Below are 24,649 nucleotides of genomic sequence, written 5' to 3' on the forward strand. Positions count from 1 at the left end.
AAATGTTTGTGCTTCTAAATCAACATATCATTAGTCAGGATTTTCACTTATTATTTTTTAAACTACACAAAATCGTTGAATTTTCATGGTATATACCAATACTACAAAACAGCCATTGTCACTACATGTATCCGCATTCCATATCTGACTTCAAGGTCAGTATTTTCATTCAGCTTCAATGACTTCTAGCAATAACCAGTCGTTCACAACAATTAACGGTCTAGACTTGCAATATCTCAAGAACAATATTCTAAAAGCACATTTCATGGTAGGACTCTAATCAAAACTTGCGCATCGTCAGCAAACTTCACAATAAAATATTTATAACACTAAGGACTCACATCTTCAATATTAAGGACACATCGCTATCTTCATCTTATATTCAGTACTTTTAACTAGATTGTTTTCCTTATAAATTTTCCAACTGATAAAACTCTGCCCTTTGTCTGTTCTTGGTGTACCGTACAAAATTGAGATTCACATCAAATTTGATTGTTTTATTGTGTAAAGACATTATCATATTTAAATCAATTATAGATGCTTAATTTTTTTTTATCAAACCCACTCGAGGTCATGATTAAACCATTGTCATCCCCAATCAATACACAATATATCTGATTGACAAATTTAGAAAGTACGACAAATAACTTACCATTATATAAAGTATTATATAACTATTATATAAATTATATAAAGCAATGGCACTCACAATATAACTAAGTCCAAAACTAATATTCTTTATGCTTTAAAAAGTCATTTTAAGTACACGTATGTAATACAATCCATGTTGAATAACTTTTGTCATTATTTGACCGTTGCAGTCTATCTAAAAACACTTAATTCATTTACAATGAACATTCATATCGCAGACAAAATTAATGGAACACTTGCACGTGTTTATCATATCCTAGTCCGTCTTAAACGTTGTCGGCTCATACTGTGGTTCGATGCCCAAACCCGAGGCTTTTTTAGTATACTTTATCATGTCTCTGGGGAAAAAGCTGAAAAAAGAAAAGAAAAATAGCAGTTTCAAGATTAAAAAATTCGATGTATAATACATGTATATATATAGCATAAAGTAAACTATTGTACTGCCTATGACTTACGCAGAAAGAGACATTTGGAATTTCATTCTTCCAGGCACGTAGACTATTTCTTCATTGGTTAGTACTCCATCAACTGTTGCTAAAGCCACCTCCTTAGGCGTTAATATTCTACCTACTCTGTAAAATACCCAACGATTGGTTTAATAGTCTACCTATTCTGTAAAATACCTAACGATTAGTTTAATATTCTACCTGTAAAATATCCAACAATTGGTTTAATATTCTGTCTGCTCTGTAAAATACCCAACGATTGGTTTAATATTCTACCTACTCTGTAAAATACCCCACGATTGGTTTAATATTCTACCTGCTCTGTAACATACCCAACGATTGGTTTAATATTCTACCTGCTCTGTAAAATACCCAACAATTGGATTAATATTCTACCTGCTCTGTAACATACCCAACGATTGGTTTAATATTCTACCTACTCTGTAAAATACCCAACGATTGGTTTAATATTCTACCTGCTCTGTAAAATATCCAACGATTGGTTTAATAATCTACCTGCTCTGTATAAAACCCAAAAATTCTACCTGTTCTGTGAAATACAAAATTCTTCTATTCTGCAATATACCCTATAATTGGTTTAATTTCGTAGAATGTCCAGTGATTGGTTAAAAACATATATTCTATCTGTTCTGTAAAATACCCATTGGTTTAATAGTCTAACCTTCTCTGTAAAAAATCGACTGATTGCTATAAATTTCTACCAGTTCTGCAAAATACCCTGTGATTGATGTAATACATTTAACTCTTGGTGGTGTTTGGCGTATCTCTAAGATTTATAAGAATTATAAACCCTTACCTATCTTTTGGTTGTTTCACAAGACCTGTATCAACAAACATAGGACACACAGTGGTTGTGTATACTCCAGTTTTACCCATAGTTCTAAGTTCTTCATTCAAAGCCTCAGCAAATCCTAAAGCAGCATACTTTGAAGAACTAAAAAAATAAAGTAAATACCTGTAGCTTTTATTAATGATTACTAGTACATCTTTGTACATCTTTGTTAATTAACTTTTGCCATCTTTAGGAACAATCGTAAAAATGACAACGTATTAGGCTGTATTATTCTAATGTAATTCCTAGGTTTGATTTCTATTTAACAGCTTTTTCAGGCATCAACCGTACCATATAAATAACAACTAAACTCCCCCATACCCCCCCCCCCCACACACACACACACAACGGAATTTAACGTTGCATGCATAAAAGAACATTTCTGTTGTTTATGAAATTTCGAAAAACTTTCTTAGTGATCGAAGGCGATAAAAAATCGTCAATTTATTGTAATTTTCTTTTGTTCGTTTCTCTCTTTTTTCTGCGACTGGAAATTTTGTGAATTTGTTCGATAGAATACGTAAATTATACCATCAGAAAATTATTCTCCGTGCGTTGAAGAACATTTCAACCAAATAAAAAAAAAAAGAAAAGAATTTTTTTTGCATTTTCTATCAATCACAGAAAAGAGGAAGTGCATAATTCGAAGTATGTGGAATACTTCAGTTCTGTATATACTGTCTTCCAAGGATTACATGGCCATAGGAACCGGGGGAAGGGCACTGGGGGCTTGCCCCTCCCCCTAATAATTTTGCCGATATATAAAGTTCTATAGAAAGCATTTATACTATATGCTTGTGCCCCCTCAATAAAAAAAGTCTGATGACCTTTTTTTTTTGATTGTCAAGGAATTTTTGCTAGTTGTTAGTGCCCCCTCAACTGAAAATGTATGGTTGTGCCCCCCCCCCCCCCAACTGAAATTGCTTCCTACGGGCCCTGGAAGATGGTAATAAATAAATCAACTTTTAAAAGTAGAATGGAATTCTGAGTTTTACAGATTTTTTGATGCAGACGGACAGTATATAGTCCGTAGCCCACTAGGGAAGCTACTATAGTAAGAGTGAAAACGTTTTAACCGCTCGACAGAATTTCAGACAATTTGCAAAGAAAAAAGTGCGTAGTGTTACATAGAACATACTTGTAATAAATTTCATTTGACATTATTTATTTATTTATTTATTTACTTATTCATAAGTTATTTTTTGTTGTCGTTAATCTGCAACCAACATGGACACCTAATCATGGCCAAGCCGATCATCCATCAAACTTTGGCCTAGGTAGGGCTTGAATTTACACTGGAAAGTACATGTGCCTACTCCAAAATTAACCTGGTTACTCATCAAAAAAATGTAGGTCAAATTCAGCATCCGAAGCAAGTCCGACATGCAGTGTTCGATGCAAATTCAATGCAAGTTTGGTCCAGATAGGGCTTTGAGTTAAATTGGAATGAGCCTGCTCCAAAACTTTAACTTGGAAAATATAGATAAAATCCAGAATCCGAAACAAGTCTGTCAGTGTGCATCTAGATGTATCATCCCTGTAAGTTTGGTCAATATAGGGCTTATAGTTACTTGGATATGAGACCTCCTCTAAAAACTTTAACCTGCTACAAAAACTTGCTCAAAAATTTAACCTGCTCTAAAAAAAATTTAACATGCTCCAAAAACTTTGGCTGAAAATGCTGCATCTGAAACCTAGCTGGTACAATGAAACATTCTACAAGGATCGCCCATGCTGCATCTCTGATCTATATAGGGCACAGATTCTGCTACAAAAACTTCTACTTGTGACACCGACGCCGACGGCATTACATAATTATAAGCTCCCCCAACTTTTTTGAAGTAAGCTAAAAAATAATCATATTCTACCACTGTGTGAAGTTTGAAGATACTATGAAAAGATCGCCCATGTAAACATATTTGCTGATGCAGACGGACTCCTATCTAAATTCTTGCTAAAATAATATTTACCTGTAATCTACGAGGTATGCCGTACCCGACATTGCCGACATGGAGGCTATCGTTACTATGTGTCCCCTGTTGTCTTTAAGCATGGCCGGCATGAACTCCTGACAAGTCTGTGTAAAACACGAGAAAGCTCTATATTACAAAGAAGTCAATATATTGTCCATTGGTGGAGGCTAACATATAGAAGAGTTGCACATCGAGTTAACATTTTTACAAACACATGTAATTTTCATGCAAGGTACTTACCAACTGAAATGATCTTTGTAAAAAAAGTATAAAATTATTATCAAAAGTATACTTTTTATCGCCAAGGAAAACCTGCTCAATTTTTTTTCTTTAAAATCAATATATATGTATATGGAATGAGGAGAGCATTAGCAGGATGTTAGAATGAGACTTGGTCATTAAGCTTCATCTCTAGCCACGAGTATGGATACAAAACCGGTGGGTTAATTTACATTTTATGAACTCTAATTCCATATACGTACAATATTCTTACTGTCCTCCATTTAGAATTATTTACAGGAAATTCCATAGCTTGTGACGTCATATATTCAAAAATATTCATCTTTTATGCAATTTTAAAAACCTCAAAACAGTGAACACATAAATGTTGAAAAATGTGCCTTTTTCTTTTAATTAAATGAGAATTTCGATCTCCAATTTCACCCCAGGTCCCACTTTCTTTCCATCATTCTCCTACTTTAAATGCGTGTTCTCAACCACCAGTAATTTCTACCTGATCAAGGAAACGTTTGTGCAACAGTACATGTAGTATTGCTGTAACTTTCAAATGGCTATCAACTTATGGTGGTGTTACTTTGATGAATGTACTCCCTGGCGAGGTTATGAGCTTTGTCAAAATACGATAAACATAATCCAATAAACCCGAATTCGTCTGTGAGTTTATTGAGAAAAAGTCGTTCATACTTCTTACCCAGAAATGGGACAAGGTGTTGATTTCAAAGGTGCGCCTGATGTGAGCCTCCTTAAGTTTGAGGAGTTCTCCCCCTGTTAGTATCCCGGCATTATTGACGAGGATATATGGGTCCCCTATCTCCCTCCGAACTTTTTCCGCAGTCGTACGAATGTCGTCCGTCTTCGTCAGGTCACAAACGTAAGCGTACGCCGTACCACCATTACGCTTAATTTCCTCCGCTGTTGCATCGTTTGTACTCTAAAGTTGTAAATGAAAACTACACCAAACTTAAAAAGTATCCAGTTTTATCTTGCTATCGCAATAGAACTTAGTCTTAACCCTTTTAAGATCTACGACCAAAAAAAGGTAGTTGTCGAGAAAAAGACATCATCGTGTTAAATGTGCAAACATATTTAACTATCTGGATACAAAATAAAATGTGTTTTGATTTCTGAATATTGACAACACTCTTACTTTTTTTTTTCCATTTACCTATTTTTTAAAAATTTTTCTTCAAGGACTAGGTCATTGATTTGTAACCTCATTCCTAAAGGTCTTTTATCGATTTCTTTTCTTTTTAAACCAACAAAGATAAACAAGTTCTTATCAGAACATTTAAGACTATTGTACAGTATCATTTCTTATTACAGGTCGATAAATTTTAAAAAATAAATCTAAAACAATCGTATGCCTTTTATTTTCTTTCGTAATTAATTATTTATGGAAAGCAGTACACAGTATGCAAGATAATCACGATAATAAAAAAAAATTATTTATCTATTCTACGTTGTAGCTATTGATGATTTTTTTTTTCATTTATGATGCAATCCTCAAACACACCCTCCTTACATCAATTCATATCGTTTTATGTCATGTTTGCTTTACATATACAACATGAAGACCTTCCATACAGATTAGTACCGGTACTGTGGATTAGTACCATCACTTATTGTGAGCAATACCTCATCTTACATAGTATTAAATACTGTGTAATGTAATAATACTATAAGTTGGTATATTTTTCTGTTCGTACCTTTTTTTCTTTTCCTAAAAAAAGACGTAAAATTTTATGGACAGTTAACTGGACAATTGATAAAAGAAAAGATGCATCTGTTCTGTCATTTGATTTAAAATATGCCCGTTCACAATGTATAACCACATTTTGACCGACCGAGATTACAGGTAGATACCTGTATGTACTGTTAATAGTGTACACACACGTGTTACAGGGGTGATTAAAATATATTATACAGACCTTATCTGAACCCTCATACTTTATTTTTGTCAATGGTGTGACGATAACTGTCGGAAATCTGACACCTCTTTCTCTCTCTCTCCTCCCCCCTCTCTCTCTCTCTCGTCAGAATATCTAAATATCAACTAAGATAATATACGTAAATGAGTTTAAGATGGGAAGATGACACCTTAGGTGATCTAAGGCTGACACAGCAACTACTTCAAGGACATATATCCTCCTGTCATCTGTGGTTTTTACAAATTGACAGATACAAACTTCTTTTCGTAAAGGCTGCGCCTTTAATTTTAAACAAATAATTATTGATGTAAAATTTCAAAATTTCACGTTTTTAATTCTGTTTATGCCCCCCCCCCCCCCCGCTCGCAATCGAAGATTTCGGGGATACATAGTTTTTTGGTCCGCACATCAGTTTGTCCTCAAAGACTTAACATTGTCCATAACTTTTATGAGGTTGATGCTAGGGCTTTCATATTTGACATATGTAGTCCTTGTGACAAGACCTTCTTTGGGTACTATTTTTTTCCCTATTGACTGTTCCAAGACCTTTCTCTAGGAAACAACATGTTTTACCTCTTGACTTTGGAGTAAGACTGACCTGCTAGTACATTTGAAAAAAAAACTTTAACCTTGTTCATGAGCTGCCACACAGGCATCAGTGTTACACATCTTCATGAGCATATGCATGTTATATAAATACTTATAAACAATTTACACATAATTTTTAAAGCCTATAAAATATATATCTGCTATTTTACGAATGACTTTTTGTCTTTTGTTTGTTTGTTTGTTTTTAATCTTTTTCTCACCACTTGATCCATTTATTTATTAATTTAGAATTCTTTCTTAATATCACTGAGATAGGTTCAGTAGTTACTAATTTATAAGCACACAATACGAGAACGGGGAAAGCTAGAATGTTCGCATGAATCCGCCCCTTTAAAATTCAACACAGTGTTCATTTTACAGTAAATTAGATTAACAAAAAATGCAATAAAATGTTAAGATCACCTTTTTGTCATTAAAAAAATTAAATAAAGAAGCATTGTCTTTGTGAGATTTGTTGTGTGAAAACTTAAAAATAAGATACCTTATTGATGTCCCATATCACAACCCGCGCCCCTAATCTTCCGAACTCCAAAGCGATCTCCCTGCCGATTCCATGTCCCGCCCCGGTAATCAGCACGATCTCGTTACGCACGTCCTTCCTTTTTGTTGGAGAAAAAAGCTTAAAAATTTCCAAGATATAAAAATATATCGCGAGGACAAACAAAAAGAGCAGTCTGCCGATCACTTTCAACATCGTTGTTTACGTGGAACTCTTCAGGGGATGGAGGAAGATTTATTCTGTATAGCTGGGTGATCATGTTAATAATCAGCTGTTTATCGTGTGACAAGGGAAGTGAAGAGATGTACACTTTAAAATGCTTGAACTGTAATCAACAAGTAATTTTTCTAAATTTTGTTTTAAGATTATATAGAAACGCATTTGACTTTGCATGCGACGCTCCCGCACCTTTGAAAGAAAAATCTGTTGGATCACGAAACAGTTAAATACAGCTCGATCAGTCAGCTGTTAAAGGATTTGCTCGGTTTCCGACTAGTATATGTCCTTAATTTTGCAACAACATTTTTATTTTTTATTTTGTGCGATGAGAATCACAGTAACGTGGTATGTCTGTATATATAAATATCTTTTTTTTTCGACTTTCAGTTTCCCAACAGCCGCTACATGTCAAAGTGCATGATATATTAAATTTTTAAAACACTTTGGTAAACGTTTGTGACCCAAGATACTAAGGGGCGTAATTGTAGGAAGTCATTATTAGCCAGTCTTCTGCCTTAATTTAAATCTATATATATTTTCACATTCACTGTTTCTATTCAGGTCAAAATCCAGAACATATTTCAGAACCTTTTCTGAGAGATCGTCTCATTGAATGATGAATTCATTGCTCATTTTATAGATATAAAACTTTTTTTTAAACAAATGTATACAGTATTCAGCGACTAAAGAGGATACATTTACTAGTACCCACGTACGGACATGTCATCACAACCAGTGATATTTCTCTCTCATGGCGGAGGACCTTCTTTCTTCCTTTCAGCGAAAGAAATGCCATTACTGAAGGGTCTGGACAAGGATTCAAAGGCAGCTGAGTTTTTAAGAACATTAACAAAAACGCAGGACCTGAGACGTCCGGACTGTTTGGTGGTCATTAGTGCCCATTGGGAGGAGTCTGTTTGTACCGTCCATACCGGGAGTCGACACACTTTGTACTATGACTACGGAGGTTTCCCTCCCGAGACCTATAAAATACACTGGCCTGTTGTGGGAGCACCTTCAATTGCACAAAAAGTGAAAAAATGCCTCCAAGATGCTGGAATAAAGAGTGAAGAAGAAACAAAAAGAGGCCTGGACCACGGTGTGTTCGTTCCACTGAAACTGGTCTTCCCAGAGGCGAATATTCCAGGTACGTTAGTTGTAGGTTTGCATAAGATCTATTAACATTTAGTCAAATACATAGAATCATATGTCATTATGTTAATTATTATCTTGTCAATCTCCAAATAAATTTTCAGTTGTACAAGTCTCTTTGTTAAAAAACGAGAGGATGAGTGACCATTTGAAGATTGCAGAAGCACTATCTCCACTTAGACACGATAACATTTTGATCATCGGTAGCGGCTTTGCTACACATTCCTTAGGACAAAGTCTTGAACCAGAAAAATGGGCAAAGGACGTCAAATTATGGCTCAATGATGTCCTTACTAACAAGAATTACTCCCCCTCAGAGAGAAAGGAGAGACTTCTGGGTTATAAGTCAGCCCCAGGCTTTTCTAAGGCTCATTCTACACTAGACCACTTCCTTCCGCTGGCGATGGCCTGTGCAGCTGCGCAGTACAGTCCAGGGAAACTACTGTACTCAGAATTTGTAAAATCGCTACTCAATGAGCATTACTTATTTTGAAGCCATTCTGTTACAATTGATCTGTTATCAAACTGGAAGATAAGACCGCGGAACATCAACTGGCAAAATTGGAAATATGCAGCTTACGCCATTTCCATCTGTTACAATCAAAACATTTAATGATAGACAATGGAATGTGCGGGTACAATTCGGCACGGATGTCCGAGAAAACATTGAATTGAAATTCTAGTTTGAAATTCAATCCACCTCAGCTACGCTAGATGTCATGTGAAATTTTTTGACCCCCCTCCCCTTTCTAGAATCAAATGGCCATCCCCTGAAAAAACAAGCATTCTGAGAGTATTGCATTAGCAATACTAGTCCCCTACCGGCAAGTGTAAACTGGTTCCCGTTAAGAATTGAAAATGCCATAATTCCGTCAAAAATCAATGAAGCAGGACGAAATGCAAACTTGATCTATAACTAATCAAGGTAAAGTCACATACCAAAAATCAGCTCAATATCTGAAAGCGTTTAGAAGAAAATTGCGGAAAACCCCTAAAAATTGAAAAGACTGTAATTCCGTCAAAAATCAATGAAGCGGAACGAAATGCAAACTTGATCTGTAACTCATCAAGATACACTCACATACCAAAAATCAGCTCAATATCTGCAAGCGTTTAGGAAAAAAGTGCGTAAAACCAAGTGGGACAGACTGACAGACAGACAGACAGAGGGACAGACAGACAGACGGACAGACAGCAAGACGGACAGACGGAAGGACAGACTCAGAGGAAACCTATAGTCCCCTCTGGTTTCACCGGTAGGGGACTAATAATCTCTGTCTTCTATGACCTTTACGTGTCCTTAAAATTATAGCCTAAAAAACTCATATAAATATGAATTTCAAACAACATGTAGTCTGGAATTGAAATTATTTGTCTTTGGATCATACAATCACACTTTGCGTTTGAAAACAGCTCAGGTGGATTGAAGATGAATTTCAAACTAGAATTTCAATCAAATGTTTTCACGGACGTCCGTGTCGAATTGCAACCGCCCTTTTCATAAGCTATCATTAAGGACATACGCAACGTAGTTTGTACTTTATAGTCTTTTTCCTTGGAGTTGAAGAGTTCCAATACTTCAAGGAACTGTGTGCTACATTTTAATGTCTATATATGTTATTGTACACTTCTTCTAAAACAAGTTAGGATAAACAAAACATCTAGAATAAATGCTTAGTAATTTTTGTATATTTTTCTTTGAGTTATAAAAGAATTTTCATCAATTGATATCTTTTCAAAACCCCTGGTAATGCATGCTGATTTTTTGTCTACGAACATCTGATGGCACTATAATCTTAAATTAAGAATATCTCGAAAAATTATCAGTAGGTAAGGTACGTTGCGTATGTCCTTAAATGTTTTGACTGTAACAGATGGAAAAGACGTAAGCTCCATATTTCCAATTTTGCCAGTTAATGTTCCGCGGTCTTAGCATTTCGAAGTAGACATGAAACTTTTTAATCTGATGTCTGTTAAAAGGTTTCTCATTTGTTGCTCTGTGCTTTTTACCAGATATGATTTATTTTAATGAATTTGTTTAGATGTTCCGAATCAGCTATCGCTTTTAAACATTTAACGACATTCCCTAGAGGTTCGCGTCAGTGCGAGTACCTTTCAAGTATGAATAAACATAAAAATTTTGGCCAATCAGATTCAAGCTTCTGTATAGGACTCAAAAAATAGTTTCACGGCTACATCTCAACATTTCTGACGCTCAGTAGTTTGAGAAGCGGTAGCGGATTCGAACATGCAATCTTCATTACATTGTGTTTAAAGGGTCTTGCATGCACACAGATTTGAAGTTAATATTTTAAAGAATTTTCAGCATATCATGACTTTTATGTTGCTAGAGCATTTCACATCAAAATATTATAAAAGCGTATTTAAAAACTTCAGGGTTGGGTATTTTTTGAAGCTACGAATTTTGGGACGCGTTTGATGGACACACATCCTTTCACTTTCACGGGGTAAACTTTATCCTAAGAAAAGTGGAAAATTTGTTAATCGATGAAAAACATTAAAATATCAAAAGATTAAAATGATCCAGAAAATTCAGAGTAGAAATGTGAAAATGCAAAACCAGCTCACAAATATTGTCAGTCCGTGCTCAGTGGTGTGTGCAGAGTAAACAAATCGAACACACCCGGTAGAACGTAAACATTAACAGTAACTGAGCTCATCTCTAAATGCTTGACGTGATGTTATAAATAGTGTCGTTGTCATTGAATTTTACGAAATTTCACGTAAGCTCAATTTATTACACTGATTATGATTTTTTTTTAATATAAAAATTGAAAAATAAAATTGTAAACAAAACGGCAATGCAACTTTGTCCAAGCCTCTATAATTCTTTGAATATGACATGTAATTGTTGGAATACAGATCCGCCAGTAAATGTTGTATAATTTTGTTGTTATATCCCACCTCTGATGTTTTTAGAGGCCCATGTTTGCCTGCTCCTGATTTGGATTGTTTGAATGAACTTTGGAGCTTGAATACTGTTCGTTATCTCCATATTTCATAATATTCCTTAAAACTGTTGCAGATTCGAAAAAAAGAAAATCAACAAGATCATCTGATTTGTATTAAACTTATAGCATTTGTTTTTGTTGTTTTTTTAATGTGCAAAATTGCACGATAATTTACTAGTATCCGGATTTAGATTGGCCACTGTATAGGTTGGCAACAAAGAGAAAGTTTTCAATTTCGGTGATTTTAAAGGTGAATATCCAAAATTTTCCTAAAACCCGTGTCCTGAATGTCATAATGTCAGAAAACAGAATAAAATTAATCATTCTTTCAGCAGATTTTATTTATTCATTTTTTGCCCTATTTTATTTTATTTCATCCATTCATTAAATTATCTAATTTCAATTATGCTGTTAATCTTTTTATCAAACATTGACTGAATATGGAACTAGCCTCTGGATCCGCCATTGTGATGCTGAAATTTAAGTAAGTAAATGAAGGACATATAAAAACAAAACATCAAACATAAATAAGAGAAAAAAAACAAACAAACAATATAGAGGGTTAGAGTTCCAAAAGATAAATGACAAAATTTGAGACAACAATCATACAAAAGTAGCAACATATCTCCCAATAATTCAAATATTTATGTACTGGTTATATTCATCCTATGATAATATTGTTTCTTGTTTGAAAACATTTAATTAGATATATATTCTGCTAAACGATGATTTTGAATATATTAAATATTAAAGTTCTTATTGTGTGATTCGTATCTAGGACATTCAGATGTAAAAGGAATTTCGTCTTCTATCGAGTTTGAGTAGCAATTTCTACATTTTTGAGCAACAAGAATATTTCTATATCCAGAAACGTAGTATCCAGTGGCGGATCCAGGAATTTCGTGACGGGGGAGGGGGGCAGTAGAAGGCAGGGGGTCTGGGGGCTGCATTGAAGCCCCCAGTGGGTCTAGGGCAAAGCCCTGGTGGGGGTCCGGGGACGAATTAAGCCCCCGCAAGCTGACAAATTCTTACAAATAAGAGATTTTTTTCCTTGATTTTAGGATAATGAACATATAAGTTCTACATACAAAATATTCAAACGGGGTAAGGGGGGGGGGGGGCGTACGCCCGGCGCGCCGGCCTTGGATCCGCCTTTGGTATCGGGAGGGAGTGTTGTACCCGCCCTTTTTTCCAAACATAACCTTTCACTGTTAAAAATGTTCAATGCATGAAAGGATTGTCTTCCTTCCCTCTTTTTGTTGCAGTATAGTCAAATCAGGGGAATGTGTAAATGTATGAAAAATTTGGTTGTAAAGTTGTAAAAGAAGTTGGAACCTACTCCCCCCCCCCCCTCCCTCACGAAGTAGGATTTTCGAAGTCGGAAAATTTTCTTTTTTTCTTCTTCATTTATTTATTTATTATTATAATTTTTTTTTGCTTGTCAACGCTTTTTTTTTTCAGAAAAGTTGTCAAATTATTTTTTTTCTGGCTGCCCCCCTTTCAAAAACGATACTACATGCCTGATATAGATCTTTCTAATTCAATTGCTAATTAATGAGCTCACACGAAAATTTGTGAAGCACCTGAGTACATCTTGTCTTTGCATAACTGAAAAATATTAATTCCTCTCTACATAGTCTTGTTTTAAATGATGCAAGAAACACCCACTTCCATTAATGAAAATAAATCAACAAAAATACTTTAAAATGTAAATTCCAAGTCTACATCATCAATATATCAACTCTTTTATATGGTCTACTATAATATGGACCATATAGTTTAGTTTAGTTTAGTTTTTTTACCAATTAAGGGCCCTCATGGGGCAAAAAGAAAGTACATTGTAAATTAACATTTATATCTATAATCATATACATGTACTGCAATATACATACACACAAGAGAGAAATAGTTGCATGATTGATAGGAGAAAGACATAAAAAAAGGAATAAACCAGATAGTTTTTATACATATACATAAATTCTGTGCAAATAATATCATACATCATATATATGCAAATTTACATATTTATATCATACACATATTAAAGTACATATTTTTTTGCATTATTTATGAATATATGAATATATACATTTATACATATATGAATAGGAAGCTTTGTCCGATTTGATATGGATGGGGATGTAGCACGTTTCCGAGTTTGTGGTTCATGGACTACTCCAAAAATAGCTTGAAAAGCAAAAAAATAATTTATAAATTCTATACCTTATACTACTCTGCCATAAGACAAAATTTTATTAAGAGAGGGTCAGTTTGAATCGGATGGACAAACAAACAAAAAGAGGAATTCAAAACAAAACGATCTCACCCTTATTTTATTTATTTATTTATTTTTTATACTATCAGTTTTTATTTTGCAGTATACATATATTTCATTTATTTTTGAAGTCTTTCATCTGCTTTGCTGATACTACCTCTTTTATTTAGTTTTCTTAACTAAGATTTTTTTTATATATATATAGTCTTTGTTAATTTCTTAAAATTTCCAGTAATAAGGATCCTGGGGACTGAAACTTCTGGAGTAACAGCCAGTGATGGCAGAAGTGTAAGCTCTCCAGGATCCTATAGTTTCTTTTTCTTTTTATTTATTTATTTTAATTTTTATTTATTTTTTTTCCCTCACAACAATACAGATCTGGCCAGTGTTGGTAGGGACTGACCCAATCACTAGGCAGGATGTGTGTTGGTGAGGAACTTAAATTATTTTTGTTTTTAATTTTGGCTACATGCTTTATCTGCTTGAATTTTTAAGTTTCTAAGCTTAGTTTCAACCAGACAGCTGTCGGAGTTTACGGAGGCAGCCGAGTGTCTGGTTAAACGAGACTACATGCAATCTTCATGTTCTAGATCTGCTGCCGTCTCTAACTACTTTTACCGCATGCCAAATATTTAGTTTTGACTTCCTGTTACACTACATTTACACCCACCATTAAGCCAACACGTGAAATAATTAGTAAACATGGGAAAAGTTAAGAAAACAAAATCATCCAAAACTGTTACGGAGGACGGGGAGAAGTTTGTTCCACTAGCAGATCAGATTCTAGACGACAAAACTTTGAAGTCCACCGGGAGAGTGAAAGTCAGGAATCGGAAGGAGAAAGATGACGAGGTAAATTTATTTGAGCAATGTGAATGTTGAACTCCAGCATCCATGGTGAACACAGAACTGCCAAAAATCTTTTTGTTCAGTTAAAATTGGATAAAAGTTGACAGCTTAATGGTATAGGATCTTGGACACACTGATGGACTATATTGTGTATGATCTTGAGATGTCCACCGAGTCTCTAACTTTCAGTGTTCGAATTTCCTCTGAAATCAGGGACGTAAAATACTGTTAGTATATTCCTCCCTGCTGAAATCAATAAACAGCAGGGTGAATAGATCTACACACAATCTTCTTCTTCTTTTTCTTTTGAAGTGCTGACACCACAAATTTGTTCAAATCATGACCCTTGGGGGTGGGGCCACTATGGGCGATCAAGTTTTACAAGAGTATAATTAGGAAAAATCTTTTAAAAAAATTTTCTTCTCAATAACATAAAAGCTGTTATGTCATATTTATATGGAAGCATTCATAAAAAACATTGTAGGGTTAAGCATCTATATACAGTGTCAGACCATCATTAAAAATATTTTGGAACGACGTACTTTACTTTACCGGTCCCCAGAAAAACATGCTAAAATATATAGTGTCACCGTAGGCGACTTCAATGTATATGATCTTGTGAGCGATCAAAAAAAAAAGTATGAGGTTTTAAGCCTTTTTTAGCCCAAAATCAAATTCTATGCTTAAAAGTGAAGTTTAAAACTTCGTTTTTAAATGAAGTTTTTAACCTCGTTCTCTGGAAAAAAGCAATAAATATTGTTTATTCAGTGAAAAAGAGACAAAAATAATTTTCAATAAAGTGCATGCTTAGTGTCGTTTCTTTCATATTTAGATATTTTTTCATGTAAACAAAGCAATGAGATAATCGTTGAAGCTGAATTAAGATCTTGCGAAAAATACAGAAGCAACTGAATTTTCTTAATTCATCTATAAGAACAAGACACTAACCCTAATCTCTCAGATGGTATGCGAGGACTAACCCAAATCTCACGAGCGGATGCTAGACTAACCCTTATCAGTCAAATAATGCGCGAGGACTAACCCTAATCTCTCAGATGGATGCTAGACTAACCCTAATGTCGGGGGTAGGGTTGGACTAACTTGGGCTAGCTAAGGGTTGGATGCTAGACTAACCCTAATGTAATGGGGGGTAGGGTTGGGCCACATTGGGCAATAAAAGAAAAAATCCGTAAAAATCTTCTCAGGAACAGCAAATCCATGATTGATCATATTTATATGGAAGCATCCTCAGGTAGTGTAGATTCAAGTTTGTCCAAATCATGATCGCCTAGGTAGGGTGTGACCACAATGGGCAATCAAAGTTTTACATAGGAATTAAGAATACATAGAAAAAATCTTTCAAAATCTTTTCCCCAGGAACAGCAAAGTCATGATGAGTCATATCTATAAAGAAGGATCCTCAGATAGTGTAGATTCAAGTATGTTCAAATCATGACCCCCTGGGGATAGGGTGGGGCTACAATGTTCAAATTATACTTGGGAATTTATAGGAAATAGAATCTGAAGATGATCAAGAAGGGCCACAGTTAGTCAGGTGAGCTTTGTGGCCCATTGCCTCTTGTTTCTTGGTTGCTTTGAGTTGGAGATAAAGAGGTTTGCCTGTATGTGTATGACAGAGATTTGATTCCAGTTGATCTTTGTCAGTTCTGAATTGAAGTTACCGTTGAGTCCATGCTGGCTTCTGAATATGTGTTTTGATAATTCAGTACTGAATTATACTAAAGGCTTTCTTGTGTTATTGAGTTGAAATAAAGGAAGAAATTGATCTTATGAAGGTTTCAATAGAATCATGAAAAATGCCCCAGATCTGCTATTATTTATGTTGAGTTCTGCAATATTCATGATGGATTTTCCTGCAGAATATGATGCAAGAAGATTTGCATTTCTCATGTAATGTTAATTAATGCTCTTCATTTTTATGTCATGAACGATCATTGATAACTTTGAAATTAAAATTTTAAGTGTAAATAAGATATTAATGTATAGCTTTCTTTTCAGTTCTGTTAACATTTTTTCACACATAGATTTATTATCTTTGTCCTACTCACTAAATTAAATGAAAAAAGAGAAAGTATTATAAATACTACAAGTAGAACAATTTAGGTTCTTTATTTCAGTATGTTGATGACAAGCTTTCCAAAAGAATTTTACAACAAGCCAGGCTTCAACAAGAAGAACTTCAGGAGGAGCACGGGCTGAAGGGGAAAAGGTCTGAGGAAATTAATAGGAATATTAGTGCTAAAATCTAGAGATTTTAATTTCATCCTAGAATGAATCAACAACTTCTTTTTTTCCAATATTTTAGAAGTGATAAACGTGGTAAAAAAGCTGCAGCTCCTCAGACATCTCTTGGACCGAGGAAAAGTGAGGAGGAATCTGAATCAGAGGAGGAACTCGAGGATGAGGAGGAATTCTATGAGTCTGTTGTAAGTCTAAAGACATCTATGAGTCTGTTGTTAGTCTGAGGACATCTATGAGTCTCTTGTAAGTCTGAGGAATTCTATGAGTCTATTGTTAGTCTGAGGACATCTGTGAGTCTGTTGTAAGTCTGAGGACATCTGTGAGTCTATTGTAAGTCTGAGGACATCTGTGAGTCAGTTGTAAGTCTGAGGATATCTGTAAGCCAGTTATTGGTCAGAGGAATTCTATGAGTCTGTTGTAAGTCTGAGGACAACTGTGAGTCTGTTGTAAGTCTGAGGACATCTGTGAGTCTGTTGTAAGTTTTAGGAATTCTGTGAGTCAGTTGTAAGTCTGAGGACATCTGTAAGTCAGTTATTGGTCAGAGGAATTCTATGAGTCTGTTGTAAGTCAGAGGACATCTGTGATTCTGCTGTTAGTCTGAGGAATTCTATGAGTCTGTTGTAAGTCTGAGGACATCTGTGAGTCTGTTGTAAGTCTGAGGAATTCTATGAGTCTGTTGTAAGTCAGAGAACATTTGTGATTCTGTTGTTAGTCTGAGGAATTCTATGAGTCTGTTGTAAGTCTGAGGACATCTGTGAGTCTGTTGTAAGTCTGAGGAATTCTATGAGTCTGTTGTAAGTCTGAGGACATATGTGAGTCTGTTGTAAGTCTGAGGACATCTGTGAGTCTGTTGTAAGTCAGGGGAAATTTGTGAGTCTGTTGTAAGTCTAAGGAATTCTGTGAGTCTGTTGTAAGTCTGAGGACATCTGTGAGTCTATTTTAAGTCAGAGGATATCTCTGAGTCTGTTATAAGTTGGAGGATTTCTGTGAGACTTTTGTAATTGAAATGAATTCTCTTAGTCTCTTGTAAATCATAGGAATTCTATTAGTCAGTTGTGAATCCTAGAAAATCGATGAGTTAGTTGTAAATTTTTAGGAATGCTACGAGTTAGATGTAAGTCATAGGAATTCTCTGAGTCAGTTGTAAATCATAGGAATTCTACAAGTCAGTTTTAAATCAAAGGAATTCTGTTAATCATTTGTAAGTCATAGGAATTCTACAAGTCAGTTGTAAATCATAGGAATTCTACAAGTCAGTTGTAAGTCATAGGAATTCTGTGAGTCAGTTGTGAATCATCGGAAATCTGTGAGACTGTTGCAGGTTGATATTCTTTAAGGTTTTAAATCGGTGAAAAGTTTCTGAAGGAAGAGAAATGTCAGTCTTTTGTTAGAAGGCCATATTAATTATAAATAGAGGAATGATCAGTCAGAAATAAAAATGTTGATAAGTGTTTGATTTCAATAGGAGGTTAATGAAGAGGATGAGAGAGCCCTTCAGATGTTCATGTGTAAAGAACCTCCAGTCAGACGGACCCTGGCTGACATTATCATGGAGAAAATCACCGAAAAACAGACTGAAATTAGGAGTCAAATGTCGGGTAAGAATGGAGAAAATCACCGAAAAACAGACTGAAATTAGGCAGTGTTCCAGGTAGGGTGAAATAGTGGGGCGCTGTGTCCCGCCCTCAAATCAGTATGCCCCTCTGCCTCTCACAAGCGCCCCTGTGTCCCATATTAGTGCCCTGTATCATTCTGACTGTCCTTTTCCCTCATTAGAATAATTAGTGTGTTCTAAAGTAGATTACCTAAGGACAATCTGTACAGGTGCCCGCTTTCAGTTACAGGTGATTAGTTAATTACTTTGATCACTTGACAGTCTGAATAAGGGTTAAAAGCTGAAATACTTTGAGAATGTCCAAGCTATCTGTTTTAATTAATATAAAACAAGAGTCATGTATTATAGCGTTCTAAAAATAAATCACGAAGTGAAAGTAGAATAAACATTGACCTTCACTTCTTATTTATAAATTCTTGACGTTTATCTGAAAAAAGAAGGAATTCAATATTTGATAGCACAGAAACAAGTATAAATATTCATTTATTTTCTCCTTAATTATGATTTTTGATACTCTGAAAGGTATTTTATGAGATTACAGATATGTACATATTAAATGTGTTCTATTTCATTGCAGAAGTTTAAAATCTTAATTTAATTAATTAAGTATCTGCCAATAACATGACCAGTATGATAAAACAAGCAAAAAAGATATTGGCTTTAAATTGTACGTTTAATTCTAGTACTTATATGTTACTTAAAACCTACAAATACTGTATCCATATTTTATACATTTGCCAAAAACAGACCCAATCACATGTAGCACATGTACTGTACTGAATAATGTGAGACACCAGTTAGTTTATAGGAATTATGGTTCTGTTTTTGAAAATAGGAAATAAGAATAGAAAATGATTAAAAAAGAAGAAGAAAAGTAATATTTAATCTCAGAGAATTTTTAAAATTCTTTTTTTATATGTTAATTTATATACTAGCTATAGATTAGGCCTAATGTCTGTTTATATATCTTTTAAATCAATAAGGTTAAATAAATTGATATTTGAAGGAGTTTATTATTATAAGGGTGAGGTAATGAGATACACCTATGTAACAAAAGCTCGTGACAAACGGTACGTGGCGAAAAAGTGCCCTCCTGTTGCACCCCTCCATTTTCAGATCCTAGCTGGAACACTGTTAGGAGTCAGGGTTAGGGTTAGGGTCCCTATATTCTTTGTTATGCCCCAAAGATTTTAATTTCAGGGACTCAGGTGGCCTCTTAATACTGTACCTGGTCTCCATTTCAAGTCATGTGAGACTGTACAATTAGTACAGTGTGGATAATTACGTATACATGTATCTTGATTTTGTCAGATTACATCAGTGTCCAGATGTTAGAAAATTACATATATCTTGATTTTATCAGATTATACCAGTGTACAGATGTTAGATAATTACAATATATATATATATATATATATATATATATATATATATATATATATATATATATATATATATATATATATATATATATATATATATATATATATATATATATATATATATATGTAACTTGATAAATCAGATTAATCCAGTGTACAGATGTAAGATAATTACACATATCTTGATTTTATCAGACAATGCCAGTGTACAGATGTCAGATAATTTCAGTATCTTGAATTTATCAGATAATGCCAGTGTCCAAATATCAGATAATTTCATGTATCTTGATTTTATCAGATAATGCCAGTGTCTAGATGTCAGATAATTACAGTATCTTGATTTTATCAGATAATGCCAGTGTCCAAATGTCAGATAATTACATGTTTCTTGATTTTATCAGATAATGCCAGTGTCTAGATGTCAGATAATTACAGTATCTTGATTTTATCAGATAATGCCAGTGTCCAAATGTCAGATAATTACATGTTTCTTGATTTTATCAGATAATGCCAGTGTACAGATGTCAGATAATTTCAATTATCTTGATTTTATCAGATAATACCAGTCTACAGATGTTAGATAATCACATTATCTTGATTTTTATCAGATAATGCCAGTGTACAAATGTCAGATACATGTGAAATTACATGTATCTTGATTTTATTAGATAATGCCAGAGTACAAATGTCAGATAATTTCACATATATATTGATTTTATCAGATAATGCCAGTGTACAGATGTCAGATAATTTTACCTATCTTGATTTTATCAGATAATGCCAGTGTCCAGATGCAGCAGTTGGATGACAGAGTTGTGAACATGTATAAAAGCGTCAGACCCATTTTACAGAAATACCGCAGTGGAAAGCTGCCTAAAGCCTTCAAAATCATCCCAAGCCTCAGGAACTGGGAACAGGTACAGTATATAAATGTTTAATTGCTGTTTATCTAATGTAGAAAAGCTGATATTTTATTGTTTTAGAGTTGAATTGTAAGCCAACTTTTATTACAATCAGAGAAATGTTTATAGAACATTTCACACTCTACTTACTTTTGTTGAAATCAGCAGCTTTCTTTGTTTGTACCTTACTACTGTTTCAGTTCCAAAGTATTGATTATAGTTAAAGTTTAAATACTGACCACATGCTGACTTACAACCTAAAAAATAGTGCAAATCTAGAGTGGTTTACTGTGTAGCAAATATGCATTTATAAAACAAAAGTTTTTCAATAAATATGTTTTAGGGCTATTATACTAAAAATTATTCAAGGGAAGTGGGGGAATGCACGTCACCTCAGGGCTTAATATTATTAAAAACATTTTCACTGTATTATCAATAGAGCCCCCCCCCCCCCCCCAAAAGAAACAACAGAACCCCTGACCCTGTGACCACAAGTTTTAAAAATTTTGGAAGAAGCATTCTTGCTCATCATAACTATGCACTTTGTTTATCTGCTCAACAGGGACCATGATATTCACAATTTTGGAAGAGACACCCTTGCTCATCATAACTATATACTTACTTAGTTTGTTTAAAACCCAGGAGAAGAGCAATAGTCATAATGGAATAATGCAGGTTTAGCTTAAATTAAAAATCATATATTAACTTGTAGCTACATACTTAGTAATTTTGACATTATTTTGTGTCATACCTAGAATCCTCCTTCTTTCAGGTTTTATACCTAACAGAACCCGATTCCTGGTCAGCGGCAGCCATGTATCAAGCCACTAGGATCTTTGCCTCAAACCTCAATGCTAAAATGGCTCAGAGGTAGGAAGAATGACATTAAACCTATACACAGTATATTTATAGTGGTATGTTGACAGGGTTATCAGTGAAGTTGATCTTGTAGTCTATGTGATATACATTTATGGTATATGTATAGTGATGTGTTAACAGGATTATAGTTATTCAGTGAAGTTCATCTTGGAGATAGTGTGTAACAGAGTTAAAAGTGGCTATGCGTTGTAAATAGCGAGGCTATGCTCCTACTAGCACTAGCTAGTGGGTTAACACTTTAGCTCAGTCGGTAGAGCGTTGGTTTTAATTCTTAGGGTTGTAGGTTCAACCCACAATGTGGACATCCCTTAGCTAATTGGTCATACAGTGTATATGATATACATTATATGTATAGTGTTATTCAGTTAAGTTAAACTTGGAGATAGTGTATATGATCGACAGTATCTTAATAATTATATTTAATAATAATGATGTGTTGATAGGTTGCTGGTCATAAAGTGAAGCTGATTTTAGAGGCACTAGATACATTAATATAGCAAGATACATGTACCTTTTCTCAAGCTTAAAATATCTTGAATTATGTATGTCTGTCAAGCTTTCAGGTGAGCTTCCTAACTGAGTACTGTATCCTTTAACTGACAAAATGTACTTTTCAGTTTTTAAAGCATCATAATTTTGTTGCTAATTTTTTTCTTAATAGGTTCTTTAATTTAGTTTTACTTCCGAGAATCAGGGATGACATTGCAGAGTACAAAAGACTGAACTTCCATCTGTACATGGTAAGGTTTAATACAAAAGACTGAACTTCCATCTGTACATGGTAAGGTTTAATACAAAAGACTGAACTTCCATCTGTACATGGTAAGGTTTAACACAAAAGACTGAACTTCCATCTGTACATGGTAAGGTTTAATACAAAAGACTGAACTTCCATTTGTACATGGTAAGGTTTAATACAAAGAAAATGAACAGATTTAGCTTCCTGTCAGGAACTACATACATATTGTCCAACTGTTAGTCTTTCTTCTCATAATTTAAAAGACTGCTTTAAACCAATTAATACCTAAAATGCATTTTTCTTTTTTAGGCAGTTAGGAAGTCGCTGTTTAAACCTGCAGCATTTTTCAAAGGAATTCTTCTTCCCCTGTGTGAGGTAAAACTGTGTTGTAAATCAGATCTTGTAATCTTGTAACAAATCTTGTAATGATGTTTTGTTAATCAGTTGATCAATGGAATGTTTTGTTTTCTTTGTAGGCATATTAATCCACTGAATTAATATGCCTACAAATCATTGTTCTTGATAGATAAAGCAGTAGATTTTTCTGCCTTTAACATGTATATGTCCATTGATTGGAACAGATTACACCTTAAATATATTTGAGACAAACAGATCATCCATTAAACATGTAATTAGGAACCTAACATAATATAATTATTTAACATAATACAAGGTCACATGTGTGTAGCTATGTGGACAGCCCAGTGCTCTAAATTACCGATTGTGAAAATGATTGTAAATTGTTTTGTATCGTGTTCTGTCATGTCTGTTCACAGGCTGGGAACTGTACGCTGAGGGAAGCAATCATTCTCGCGAGTATTTTGGCCAAAAGTTCTGTCCCCATGCTACATTCTGCGGCTGCCATATTGAAGATTGCTGAGATGGATTATAATGGGGCAAACAGTATTTTCTTGAAGACTTTACTGGATAAAAAGTATGCACTCCCTTATAGGGTGGTGGATGCTGTTGTTTTCCACTTTCTTGGGTAAGATTCATTGTAAGATTAAGTGTCTGCAAACATCCTTTCAGTCATTGTTTTCTTGAAGTTCAAACACTGTAGTACGTGATGTTGAAGTGCACAATAAATAACAAATATATTGTTGTGAGATCTTATTAAAATTGTGATATTTAGCAAAGAGGATGAAGAGAAGTGAAAAACATTTTTTAAGGATAAATAACACAAGCAAACTTTTTTCAGAAATCAGCGATATTTTTCATAGATTTCTGTTCAAATAGGTACCCTGAATAATGTTTGCCATGTAAAGTCGGAGAATTTTGCAAGATTTGGTCATAAAGTTAAAATTATGTGCAAATTTTTGTATAGAATTATATAGAAACCAAAACAAAGTCGCATATTTTAGCACCAAAGAAAACTTACGATTTTTTTTTTTATATTTTAGGGATTTATTATTTATGTCATTTCGATTTAAAATCAGTCAAAAAATATATATCAGTCCAGGCATCAGATTTTTGTTTGTGTTATGTATCTATAAAACTCACCCTTACCCTAGTTATGATTTGTTACAAATTCTAGATAGATGTTAAACTCCATTGTTGTATGGATTGTTACAGATTCCAAAGAGATAAGAGAGAGCTGCCTGTATTATGGCACCAATCACTTCTGACATTTGTACAGCGATACAAGGAGGACATTTCTAGTGAACAAAAGGAGGCATTAATGGAACTGTTACGTGCACAAACTCATGACAAAATTACTCCTGAAATTCGACGAGAACTCGTACACTCTAAATGTCGGGACACTGAGGGGGAACCACCAGGAGGAAGTAGTGTGATGGAGGACGATTGATAGGCATCATTTGATTTGTTCTTCTTAGTGATCTTTCTTATGGAATGTTTTAAACCATCACAGAAGTATACATGTATAGAATCTTGTATACATTGTTATATTATCTCAAATTTCTTCAGCAAATCAGTAAAAGGAGATTTGTTGATCACTCATAAACTTCATTCATTGAGTCATTTGATCATTCAGTGAATAAGTTGGTCATTCAGTGAGTCACTTGGTACTAGTACTTCCAAAGACATTAGGGTTTTGTCCCAGTTTGATTACTCATTGCTAAAGGTTATGTAGATGTGTGTTTAATTATGATGCTTAGAGATAATAGAAAATCAGCCTCAATATCTAAATGTCTCTATCCCTCTGTATAATGCAAAAAGAGATGATAGGATGTATGTTTTAACAT

The 24,649-nt window shown here is 34.3% G+C and overlaps 3 protein-coding genes across 4 annotated transcripts; 2 read left to right on the forward strand and 1 right to left on the reverse strand.

Moving 5' to 3' along the window:
* Positions 1–482: 482 nt before the first annotated feature.
* Positions 483–7,434, reverse strand: LOC133191022 (17-beta-hydroxysteroid dehydrogenase 13-like). Its single transcript, XM_061326679.1, has 6 exons — positions 7,182–7,434; positions 4,855–5,094; positions 3,921–4,027; positions 1,915–2,052; positions 1,107–1,223; positions 483–1,001 (listed from the first exon to the last, which is right to left on the reverse strand). The coding sequence occupies exons 1-6, from the start codon at positions 7,392–7,394 to the stop codon at positions 908–910; spliced, it is 909 nt and encodes a 302-aa protein (XP_061182663.1). The 5' UTR covers positions 7,395–7,434; the 3' UTR covers positions 483–907.
* Positions 7,321–11,789, forward strand: LOC133191023 (uncharacterized). Of its 2 annotated transcripts, XM_061326681.1 has the most exons (3): positions 7,321–7,537; positions 8,200–8,565; positions 8,675–11,789. In XM_061326681.1, exons 2-3 carry the CDS (start codon positions 8,208–8,210, stop codon positions 9,061–9,063), a joined length of 747 nt encoding a protein of 248 aa, XP_061182665.1. In that variant the 5' UTR covers positions 7,321–7,537; positions 8,200–8,207; the 3' UTR covers positions 9,064–11,789. The 2 variants fall into 2 exon arrangements, with proteins under 2 accessions (XP_061182665.1, XP_061182664.1); XM_061326680.1 differs by lacking the exon at positions 7,321–7,537 and having other exon boundaries at positions 7,557–8,565.
* Positions 11,790–14,471: 2,682 nt separating this feature from the next.
* LOC133191025 (bystin-like) lies at positions 14,472–24,338 on the forward strand. Its single transcript, XM_061326682.1, has 10 exons — positions 14,472–14,669; positions 16,805–16,896; positions 16,993–17,113; positions 18,394–18,526; positions 20,700–20,842; positions 21,600–21,697; positions 22,368–22,446; positions 22,755–22,820; positions 23,222–23,430; positions 24,018–24,338. The coding sequence occupies exons 1-10, from the start codon at positions 14,520–14,522 to the stop codon at positions 24,250–24,252; spliced, it is 1,326 nt and encodes a 441-aa protein (XP_061182666.1). The 5' UTR covers positions 14,472–14,519; the 3' UTR covers positions 24,253–24,338.
* The last annotated feature ends 311 nt before the right edge of the window (positions 24,339–24,649 follow it).

This window comes from Saccostrea echinata, unplaced genomic scaffold (assembly GCF_033153115.1).
Source record: "Saccostrea echinata isolate AGI-Se365-2 ecotype Australia unplaced genomic scaffold, CSIRO_AGI_Sech_v1 ptg000023l, whole genome shotgun sequence".
Lineage (NCBI taxonomy): Eukaryota > Metazoa > Mollusca > Bivalvia > Ostreida > Ostreidae > Saccostrea > Saccostrea echinata.